This window comes from Limanda limanda, chromosome 9 (genome assembly GCF_963576545.1).
Source record: "Limanda limanda chromosome 9, fLimLim1.1, whole genome shotgun sequence".
In the NCBI taxonomy this organism is placed as follows: Eukaryota; Metazoa; Chordata; class Actinopteri; order Pleuronectiformes; family Pleuronectidae; genus Limanda; species Limanda limanda.
In genome coordinates, this window is record NC_083644.1 from 15,318,514 (window position 1) to 15,329,741 (window position 11,228).

At 41.4% G+C, this 11,228-nt stretch overlaps 1 protein-coding gene across 1 annotated transcript; it reads right to left on the minus strand.

Annotated features, from left to right (window-relative positions):
* Positions 1 to 577: 577 nt before the first annotated feature.
* On the minus strand, positions 578 to 10,322 carry atcaya (ATCAY kinesin light chain interacting caytaxin a). Its single transcript, XM_061078408.1, has 13 exons — positions 10,265 to 10,322; positions 8,734 to 8,833; positions 5,792 to 5,850; positions 5,215 to 5,466; positions 4,376 to 4,549; positions 4,056 to 4,158; positions 3,708 to 3,839; positions 3,509 to 3,595; positions 3,075 to 3,173; positions 2,818 to 2,853; positions 2,640 to 2,711; positions 2,491 to 2,543; positions 578 to 1,228 (listed from the first exon to the last, which is right to left on the minus strand). Exons 2-12 carry the CDS (start codon positions 8,808 to 8,810, stop codon positions 2,516 to 2,518), a joined length of 1,119 nt encoding a protein of 372 aa, XP_060934391.1. The 5' UTR covers positions 8,811 to 8,833; positions 10,265 to 10,322; the 3' UTR covers positions 578 to 1,228; positions 2,491 to 2,515.
* Between the last annotated feature and the right edge of the window lie 906 nt (positions 10,323 to 11,228).

Genomic DNA, 11,228 nt, shown 5'->3' on the forward strand with positions numbered 1-11,228 from the left:
ACAACAATTAATCTGGAAGAATTCAATTACAATGTACATTTTAAACATCCTTTTTTCTAATTCACACATGATAAGTAATTGAAAACAATGAAATCCTGCTCACTGTTAGAATGAAGACTATCATAAATGATTTAGACATGTTCTGCTTAACGTAGACATTTTAGAAACTCTGATAGAACCATAAATGGCAACATCTGTCTATTTTGTCTGGATTGCAGTCACTTACACAGATTTCACACATTATTCTGTAGGAAATCTGTTGTGTGGCCACATGTGACACAAGATAGACAGATATAACTTATCAATGTGCAGGTAGTTTAAAACATGTATGATTCCTATAGGTTTTCTCAGCAGATGGAAACTCTGCTTCCTCTATGAACGCACAGAGAACTGAGGCACATCCTGACATAAGGTCACACGACAGATGGAAGGCCACAGAGGAAACTGTGTAATCCGTAAGAAGAACTTTAAATGATCCTGATATGTCGGAGAGTGTTAGTACATTTCAACATCTTCAAAATGTCAATACAATAAGAGAGCATTTGACTTATACAGCAGCTATTTGGCAAAAAAATGAAAATAAAAGATGAAGGCATCTGATCATATGGAGTAACATTATTATATCTGCATTATATTGACACAACAGCGTCAGTATAAATGTCTGTGATCACAGTGATCTGGTGATGTCACACAGACACGAGCACAGTTTCTAATCAACCTCTCAAGTCCCACCCTCTTGTCAAATGAAAAGGTTGCAAAGAACTCTTAAAACAATTTTGATTTCAAACAAACATCTGCATTTCTTATGGTAATGCAGTGAATTAACTCCTATTAACAAGCTGCGGAATAAAAAATAACAACTTTCTACTATTTTAGTTATTGTAGAGGGATTAATGTCCTTGTTCCCACGTTTTAGAGCTTCAGGATGATGTAACATTTCAATATGGGAGACCACACAGCCCAGTAATGAACTGATGAACTCAGTTTTCCTCAATAAACAGTTCTTGCAAAGTGCTGAAGCTCAGTGGAGCAGCGTCTTCCCCAGTGATATCTACACCTCCCGCAGAGAAAGAACAAGATGGTTCCAGGGTTCCAGACAGAGGGATTAGAGATGGAGCGCTCAGAGTATCGACTCGAGGATGATGGCACAAATCTTCAGCTGGTTGTTGGTAGAATAAGGAAGCTGCTTCTTAATCAAAGGTTTCATGCTCAACACCTAAGTCACATCCTGCACAAAGAAAAATAGATGTTTGTAGATGAAAAACAGGATAATATGAAAACATGTTGCTTTTAAGGCTAAAGTCAAATAAATACATTAACAATAAATAATGATCAAATTCAAATGAGTAATTCCGTAAAATATATTTATGAACTTTGTCTCCGCCTGATCTTTTGAAGGACAATTATATTTGAGTCAACATAATGAATCAAGTCCAAGCTGGGGTTTTCTTTTTGAAGTCCGTATGTTCTCCTCATGTCTGTGTGGAGTTTTTTCCAGGAGCTCCGGCTTCCTCCCACAGTCCAAACACATGCGGGTTAGGATGAGATTAATTGGAGTATCGAAATTGATCTTAGGTGTGAATGTGAGTGTGAGTGATTGTTTGTCTCTGTATGTTGACCCCGTGACACACTGGATACACTATCATTGGAATTTCAGTCGTATGACCTTTATCAGCAAGACAGACAGTTACAGCACACGACTGTTTAAATTCTTAAACCAGCAGGTTCAAACCAGCTCAGACGCTTTAACACTCAGGCTCTATATTGCTGTGGATAGGACTTACTCCTGGTGGCTGTCCATGAAAATCCCATTTGTATCACGCAGCCTACGTTTTGGAATCGAAAGACACAATTTTACATCAGCTTTTCGGACATTTGCTCTCCCTCAAGGTTTGTTCTGTGTTGCATCGACTACAAACCTGTGCTGTGTGCAGGAAAAACTTAAGAACTTAGATTAAACTCAAGCAAAGATCCCAAAAGATACTCAACATTCATCCATTAACACACTGCTAATTATAAAGGTCAATCTTAGAGTCAACCTGAAACCAATCTGAATGTGTCTGGACTGTGGGAGGAAGCCGAAGTACGAACACGCAAACTCCACTCAGAAGGGCTGATGAAACTTGTTTATAAATATCAGGCTGAAGAATGAACCCACTCACACACTCACACAAACTGGTTTGTTATTTATGTGTTGATGTCTTTCCCATGCACATACCACAACTTGTGCTCAGATAAAGTCTGAAGCAGCATTACAGCATACAAGTATTCTATTCCAATTAATGCAATCCAACAGAGACCAAAGAGAAGGTGTCCTGAAATATGTAACTCTGCTCTAAATCCTGTGTCTGTATTGAAATATATGAAAACATGACATTGGAATGTGGAATTGCTATAAGTTTGAAATGCAATCAGTAATGTGGATGTTCCATTGCAAAGTACAGTGCCACCTTGTGGATAATAAATAAAGAAGTGGAGGAAACTACCCACCTGCAGAGTTCTGTCCTTCTCACAACTATTGATCTGCTATCACCGACTTTGGCCTGAAAATTAGAGAAACAATCACACACATATATGAAGACAGTTTCCCCAATTAGATAAATGTTAAATATGAAATTAAATTCAGTGAGGACTGGTACCTTGCAGACTTTTTCACTGTCTCCTGGGAGACTGAGTGTTGCTGATCCTGCTGCCTCTGCTCCTGCTCCATCCTGCAGCCACAGACAGTGTGAGTGTCATTCCTTATAGCTATTATATTGTTACGAGATGTGAGTGCTGTTATCGAAATTAGATAAAACAATTATGGATCTATTTTACCTTTCCCTCCGGACATTAATCCTCTCCTCGTCAAATCTGAAAATGAGTAACATTGTAATATCCTGAATTCACAAAGTCAATCCTTCCATCTCAGCCCATTTTCAGAAAACTTGCGTTATCAATTTAATTTCGCTTTCAATTAAATAACATTGAAATAATCATTTTACAAGACATACAGCAAGAGTATCACTGCTGCCCACAGGTTGAGAATCACTCCTGTAGCTCAACTTCTCTATCTAGTGGTCAGAGACACTTACTGCGCCACACACTCTGGGACATGGACGTGCTCCATGGGGACGATCTCGGCCAGTTCATCCAGACTGTGGACATACTGGATCTTATTCATGAACTTCACACTGTGGATGGATGAGGAGAAAACAAGAACAAAATCATAGGTTAAATCATAGTACCGATAATGTATAAATGAACAATTTTTGTTATATTTTAGTGTAAAAGGCAGTTGTCAACACATTAAACCTCTTTGAAATTGCAACATAAAGAGTTTGTGTCATAAAATAATATTCAGTCCACAATGTCCAGGGCTTTCATGAACTAAAAGGGCCTTAATTAGCTATGACAGAGATAATTGATGTGGACGTTGATCAGAATAACAAAAAGCATCTAACTTGTGCACAGGCATTTGTGGATTCCCCATCTTAACCATACAGTTATTGGTGTCTATGTGTATCACCTGATAAAAGGCCTGGAAATAGCCAGGACTGTTCTTATGAACCACGTTGGATGAGCGATGACCAGAGACTTCAGGTTCTTCCTCAATCTGCCATGACAACACAAATAACAGGTCCATTCAGTCGGCAGAGCTTTCATCTAAAATGAACATGTGTGGCTCGGCAGCAGTTTGTTTTCCTGTAGCTTCTCCTTTTCCTCACCTTCTGTCAATCATTTGGTAACATTTCTTGAGCCAGCTGATCCCGGGCATCTTACTGCGAGGCGTGCCTCCGTTCATGTAAATGATCAGATAATCTTCAGCCACCAGCATCTCCAGGCTGCTCACCATGTACCTGGAGGACAGATGGGGTGAGGATTTGTTAAACACTGATTTCAGAAGATAAAGGATCATGAAAGGATCACTCAGAAAACGGTTTGTCCAATTTCCCACAAGGTGAACATAGGTCAGTCAGTTCTGATTTGGGAGCTTATACTTATATAGATAATCCATTCATGTACGACATCAAAGCTTGTACTTGAAATGTAAAAGTCAGTCGTTTTTAACTCACAGGAAGAGGTTTTCCATGATGTAGTGATAATCTGGACAGCTGCTGTCAGGCAGGTAACAGGCGGAGAACACAATGATGGCATTGAGTCCTTCTCCGTAATATCCTGATGAGAGAAGATCCAGTAAATCACAGACACTGTAACGGCAGCAACAGTTAACTAAGGTATGATGAGATCTTTACGTCTGTCTCACTGGTGTTTACCTGATAATAACGTATTAATATACTAATAATAAAGGTTGTTTGTTTTACTGAATAAATTAATCTTTGTATTTAACTAGAGAGTAAGGCCTTCATTGAGTTATCAAATGGATTTCACTGACCTCCGTGTGTGATGACCCGTACGTAGGGTCTGATGACCTGCATGTCAATACGATGCTCCTGTTCGCCGATGACTACTGTTCTCCAGAGGCGTCCATTGTTAGTGTTCCCCTCTTCGTCCACGTCTCCTGAGCCGTTAGCGGGACCTGCCTTGGCCGAGGCCACCGGAGTGTCATCTGAACACAAAAAGACACGAAAATATGATTCTCTTTAATATGTAACAGCCTGCACAGTCCCAATAGTAAAATGTATTGTCCGTTCCTTTTAAGAGAGGTTTTGAGTGATTGATTAAAGTATCACTAGCTTTAATGAAATGATATTTGTGTATATTTGTGTTTCTTCCTAAGGATTAAAATCCGTATGTGTGTTGCTAGTTTTTGATTAAATGTAAATGTAAATATAGTTTCACTCTCATTCTGTGGATAGTATGCAGCTTTCAGATTGTAAAAGCAAATCGGGTACGGGTTGTGCACTTAAAAAACACATTCTTGATCCTAGTGTATATATATATAATAAGACTTAATTTTATGCTGTTTTACATGTAACATTTTAAATAATAACATAAATAAAATTACCGAAACATAAATTAATTAATTCCAAATTCCATCAGATTACGATAAAGTGAAACAAAGAAAAAAATCTGATAAAACATTAGAATTGGAAGGTAAATATGACATATAAGATTCCACTATTTCTACAAACCTCAGCATATTACAGTGCGTGAGAAACTGATCTTAGTATTCCGATGACCTGAAAACATAATCTTGAATCTGAGTGAGAGTTATAAAATCTAATAAAAGGTATAGTTGACAGGCGTGCAAATATATGTTTAACCCCTGACCTTCCCACTCCAATTCGTTCCCATTGGTGATGAACTCCAGTGAGTCCGTCTCGTCTGGTGTATCCATGTCATCAACGTTGATGTCCAGATCGTCTGGTGTGTCCAGGAAGTCTTCTGACAGCAGAGAGCCCTCACTGTGATCCAGGGACAGGTTCATATCCGGGGCGAGCAACGTGCGGCGCTTACGGTGGGATGAGGACCCACCAACATCTCCTCCGCCGGGTGGGCTCACGTTCAGGGAGTTAGGGGGAGCTGCAGAGGAAGGAGAGGAGAGGAGAGGAGAGGAGAGGAGAGGAGAGGAGAGGAGAGGAGAGGAGAGGAGAGGAGAGGAGAGGAGAGGAGAGGAGAGGAGAGGAGAGGAGAAGAGAGAGGAGAGGAGAGGAGAGGAGAGGAGAGGAGAGGAGAGGAGAGGAGAGGAGAGGAGAGGAGAGGAGAGGAGAGGAGAGGAGAGGAGAGGAGAGGAGAGGAGAGGAGGGGAGGGGAGAGGAGAGGAGAGGAGAGAGGAGGAGAGGATAACTGAAACCATGAAGAAACTCATCCGTCCATCAGTGATGATCCAGTTGTCAGTGACACTTACAGCCTCTGTTGTCTGTGAGACCACAGGAGGGATCCATGTCTCCGTACTCTGGTAGTGGTCTGTAGGGAAACATGCACAAATAAACAACCATGACTGTGCTTGTTAAAAAGAATATATGGTTCAATATGAAATATACTGTATAATACAACACGAAGTCAAGGTTCTGCCAAACAAGTGTGAGTCTGCCACTCTAAATCAAAATTGAAGTAAAGCAAGCATAAATATTGCTAATACGATTAATTTGTTTCTCTCTTCACTGTTCTCCAACATGCTATGGTCTTTATGATTTTGTCCACACAGCAAAATGTAACATTGTGAATAGGATTAGACATGGATGTTGTCGCTGATCTGGCTATAAGCACTAAAAAGAGCTGCGAGCTGAAGAGGATAGAGATGGTAATTAACGTCTCTTTGGGGAGAGATGAAGATTACAGAGGGCGGAAAATTGAGGGGAAAGGGGGAGGAAGGACAAAGAGACGAGTGGAAGAGAGGAGAAGAAGGCTTCTGTGTGTGTCTCCAACCTATGTTATTTACTGTTGACAACCTGGGCTAAGGTCAACATCTTGCTCTTAATATAAGTGTGTGTTTGTGTGTGTGAATTAACATATGCACATTAATTTACACGAAATAAAAAGCCATTTAGTCTGGCTTTAATGTAGCGTTTTATCAAGTTTATTTATTTTAAATAATTATATTGTTTATTTAACAAAAAAATTAATAATGATCCTTGTCATTTATTTTTATATATTTAGGATTTATTGACCTTATACTTATGAAGTTGCCTATAAGTAATTTATGTAATACTTTTTCATTTGTGTTTTTTACTGCTTGTTTATATTTTATTGTCGTCTTTTCTATTATTAATGGTATGAACTTGTCTCTAAATCAGTTTAAGTCATTCATTTGTACCAATTAAAATACATTCTAACATCCTACGTTTAGTCAGTCACATGTAAACCACTTTGAATCACATTTGATTTGATCACAAGCTGCTTTATAAATAAAGTTTGATTGATTGATTGTAGATGGCCTTTCGTGAGTGGTTTAGTGTCGATCAGCAACAACACCACAAGAGACCACAGGACTGAAAATAGTCTCGTACAGTTAAGTGTTAAAAGAGCTGCAGCGGGGAGCTACAGCGCAGTGTTATTCAGCAGGGGGCAGTTTTTAGCTGCATTCCTGTGAAAGCCAACTGCTTCTCCCACCCATCTGCAGGAGCACAGTGCTTGACAGTGTGTGTGTGTGTGTGTGTGTGTGTGTGTGTGTGTGTGTGTGTGTGTGTGTGTGTGTGTGTGTGTGTGTGTGTGTGTGTGTGTGCCCTTCCTCAGCCAACAACACTGGCTTTAGCCCAGAGACACAACCACAGCTGAACAGTCTGAATCTATTCCCTGAGGAGACTTGCACTGAATAACAGACCAACACCCCCTTTGTCAGAATCAAAGCCCCTTTCTATGACTAAACAGACTGATGGGGGTTTATTTGTTCAACAATAGCAAGAGAATCTCTTTTTTTAATGGCTGCTTTGTCGTGCAGCTACATCAATATCAGGCTGAACTGATGATGCTTACCTTCAGGAGGATACTGCTTTTGTCAAGAGCCGATTCAAATGAGCCTTTTAACCTCACACACCTCTGTGTTTGCTTTGTTGAACCATTCCCAGTCTTCTGAGCTGATGAGGGATGAGCAGCACTCTAAGGCTACACCTCAATAATCCATCTGCTGCTAAATATTTCTCAGCCTCTGTCTGCCTTTAACCAAAAATCCTGCCACCATTTTCCTGGCGATGCTGTGTTGTTGATCAGTGGCTGCTGCTGCGTCACATGACGTAGACTGAGACCACAGTGCACCTGCTCCCTGGCTTCCTGCTTCCCATCCGAGGAGGAGGAGGGAGGAGGAGAAGGAGGAGGAGGAGGAGGGAGGAGGGAGCTCAGCACCAACTAGCATCACACGTCTCTCTCTTGACTGCTCTTTTTCTGCGCATCAAGATTTTCATTCAAACCTCTCATCCTCAAATACCACGCCTGCAATTTCTAAATTGCTTTTGTTTGATTGCACTAAAATATATGTCATGAATTATCTTACTCTCAGTTTCCTCTCCTGCTGCGACAGACCATCGATCAGATTTCCTATTTCAGAGCCTCTCACTGTGAACATCATATCAAATGTCACCCTGACCTTAAAGCTCGCTGTACTAATCATTTCACACAAGGACAGATATATAGTTTAATATATTGCCCTATTAATGCATAGAAAGCAGAACGTACACAACATAAGGATATCAATATTTCCCATAATAGAAAGTGTCACTATTTCAAGCAGAATGTCACACGAGCACTTAGCTCCACCATGGCCCAGCAGGATCCACATTTCATTTTAATCAGATTGCAAACACTCATAAGTCCATGAAACATGCCTGGCTTTTTTCATCAAGATTCAATCCTTTTTCTCTGAGAAAGGAATGTAAATGTTAAAGAAAAACTGCCCGGTCTGACAATGCTAAAGAAAATCTTTGTGTTCTTTCTTTACCACAACCATCTATATAATGTCTTGAAAACTGGTTGCTGACTAACAAACATACACAGATGAAAACATAATGTCTTTGGTAGACTTACAGCACACATGTATATAAGTATCAACGAGTCTACACAAAGTAAACCAAACTGAAAGTCATACAACTCTGCCTATATTGGTAATTAGCAGTCAATCTGTAATTAACTACATATTTAATCCTAGATAATTAAATATTTACCTTCAAACTCAAATGTACTCGTACAAACACAAATTCACAAACATGTGCCACATGGTATGAACACCCACAGCTCACAGAGATGCGTTAAGCTTCTCTTCTCTTCATTATATTCTCAACCTTCAACGTCAGTCCTGTTTTTCACAGTAACGGAGCAGAACAGATGATGACCAATAGAAATGAAAAAGGCACCCACCTGGGGAAGTCTTCATCCTGCCACTCGTCTTTCACTTCCATGTTCTCCATGCGTAGAGTCGCCTCTGTGGTGCCCATCCCTCAGAGAGGAGAGCAGGGGCCTGCAGGAGAGAAGAGAGGAACCACTTCTCAATGAAAATCTGTTACAACAGATGAAAGCTGTCAAATGAAATGAGTGTCCTCACAACAGACTGCACCACCGAGACACGTGTTTGAAATGATGGCAGAGGGAAAAGTCGGCATTGTGGGAGGATTTTTTTATCCAAATAATGAACAATTTTTCTATACAATTTAGGGGCTGATACCAACGCTGCATGGTCACGTGGCTTTTTATCCCCCTGCCCACAGGGGCACATGTGAGAGGCATGTGACGGAGTCGGACAGAGCCCATTTTCTGCAGCTCTATTCTCATGAAAGTCAAATATAAAGTCATATGAAGTCGCTGCTGGAATTCAAGAGGCCAGGGTGGACGACAACCTTCAGCCCATTTAATCCCCCTGCTCGCTGCTGCTTAATCCCACCGGACTGATGCAGCCACCGACATTTTTTGATCTCTGTTCACACTCATGCTTCATGTAACCAATGGTTTTAATAGAAAAATCTTCAGTTCAAACCAGAACTCAAATAGCGATGAAGATTTGGGGGGAAAAAACATGCGGCATATAGTTTATTTGCACATTATATATATAAAAAACTATAGAGTAAAACAAAAGTTAAAACAGTGTGCAGGGGATTTGAGAAGCCAGGAAAGGCTTGTGAAGATGGCTTCCCTAAGAAAATAACAATAGTCAGCAGAACAAAATAGATTTAATACTAATGTGTTAACATGTGCATTATCAATAGTGTTTCTAGATGCACTCTTGCCTCTTTGTTTCCATGGTTTGATGCTGACTTTCAACTGCATTATCACAATGCACTGGTGTCACATGAATAACAGCAGTACAGGTCTGCACTGGCTGGTGAACTGTGGCTGTTTAACTGCACGTAAAGTCCTATTGTACTTCTCTGCTTATATATACAGATCCCCAGTGTCTGAATGACGGAGGATTCCCAGTCTGTGATGGAGGTTATACTTGATACTGTGAAGACAAAATGTGCTACAGCCTGCCAGGAGTGGGATTATGACAACCATGCTGCAACTGATAGAGTCAACGACAGTGGCAATTGGTTTAAGTGGTTTTGGCTGTAACACTTGAGGTTGAGAATAAGCTGGAGGACGGCCATGTTTAATATAGAGGAAGTATTTCCACAGGAAAAAAGGAAACACGAGTGATAATATGGATTATACAAATATCATTATATATCATACTATTATATGTGTCTATAACCTATCACAGGTCATTTAAACACCCTGTTCAGGTACAACCATCGTCCTGTGTCCTTCCAGTCATATTCTGTTGAAATATTAATGCTGCAAAAAAAAACATATGCAGCACATTACCAGTACAGAGTCAAATGTTCCCACTGCCTTCCCTTTTCATGCAAGGTGTAAAACGTGCAAGCAGATTAGAAATGCATGGACGTGGACTCACATGAGCGGTGCAAGATCCCCTGGAAACCTCTCTGTGGTCCGTGCCTGTGCGTCCTCCCTCCTCCTCCTGCTGGGACACAGATGCAAAGATGCGAGGGAAGAAAGTCCTGATCCCCTCACGCCTGCGGTGGAGCATCGGTGGGGCTGAAATCTCCTCCTAGCCCCCTGCTCTCTCTCTTTGGCTAATTCACATGCACACACACACACACACTCATGCACAGACACAGTCGTACAGTGTCCTCAATATCAGCCGCTCGCCAGCAGCAGGTGTCTGGAGACAGGGGGCACCTCTGTCTGTGATGGACCCCCCCCTCTCCTCCTCCTGGTCTCGTCCGCCTCTGGCCACCTTTGTTGGAGAAAGACTGGCTGTGAAGAGCGAGCCGACAGCAGTGTCTCTCAGCTCCTGCATCCACATCACCCAGATACAAAAATCCTTAAATGAGGCTGCATCTGCTCTGGCATCATGATTTCACTCTTTATCTCCCCCTTTTTTCTCAGCCTCTGATTGGACAACCATTTCCCCTTCCTTACCTCCAATTCAGTTCCAGTCTTGCATCCACATCCTTTCTGCACAGGCAGCTTATCTGGGTTTTGTTTAAATACCTAACCTCAACGTGGGGGGAAAATCAAATGAGCACCAGTCTATGTGTCCCTTTACTCCATTAGATGGAACCTGCTGCTGTTTTCAGTGGTCCTCTATATGTGGTGGCTGTTCCCTGGCAACAGCATCACTCTCCATGCAGAGAATCTCCCCTCCCTCCAGGTCTCCCCACCACGTCTCTCTTACCCCAACTCTCCCCACACACATTCATTATTCTCCCCCTGACTTCACTTGCACACGACCAATCATATCACCCCCTCCAGTTTCCCTGCACAGCATTCTGACTTACTGTGCATGTTTCTACCACAGGCCCCTTTCTATTTTAAGGATGCCTGGGCCTCTGGGGGCAGGTAGTGACCCCCAG

What these genes read in the sequence shown, in the direction of transcription:
- atcaya (XM_061078408.1), bottom strand. Translation starts at nt 8,810, where the DNA reads ATGGGCACCACAGAGGCGACTCTACGCATGGAGAACATGGAAGTGAAA. An exon ending in CAGGATGAAGACTTCCCCAG is followed by an intron (nt 5,851 to 8,733) that starts GTGGGTGCCTTT and finishes GTTTCCCTACAG; the next exon opens with ACCACTACCAGAGTACGGAG. An exon ending in ATTTCCAGGCCTTTTATCAG is followed by an intron (nt 3,174 to 3,508) that starts GTGATACACATA and finishes ATCCATCCACAG; the next exon opens with TGTGAAGTTCATGAATAAGA.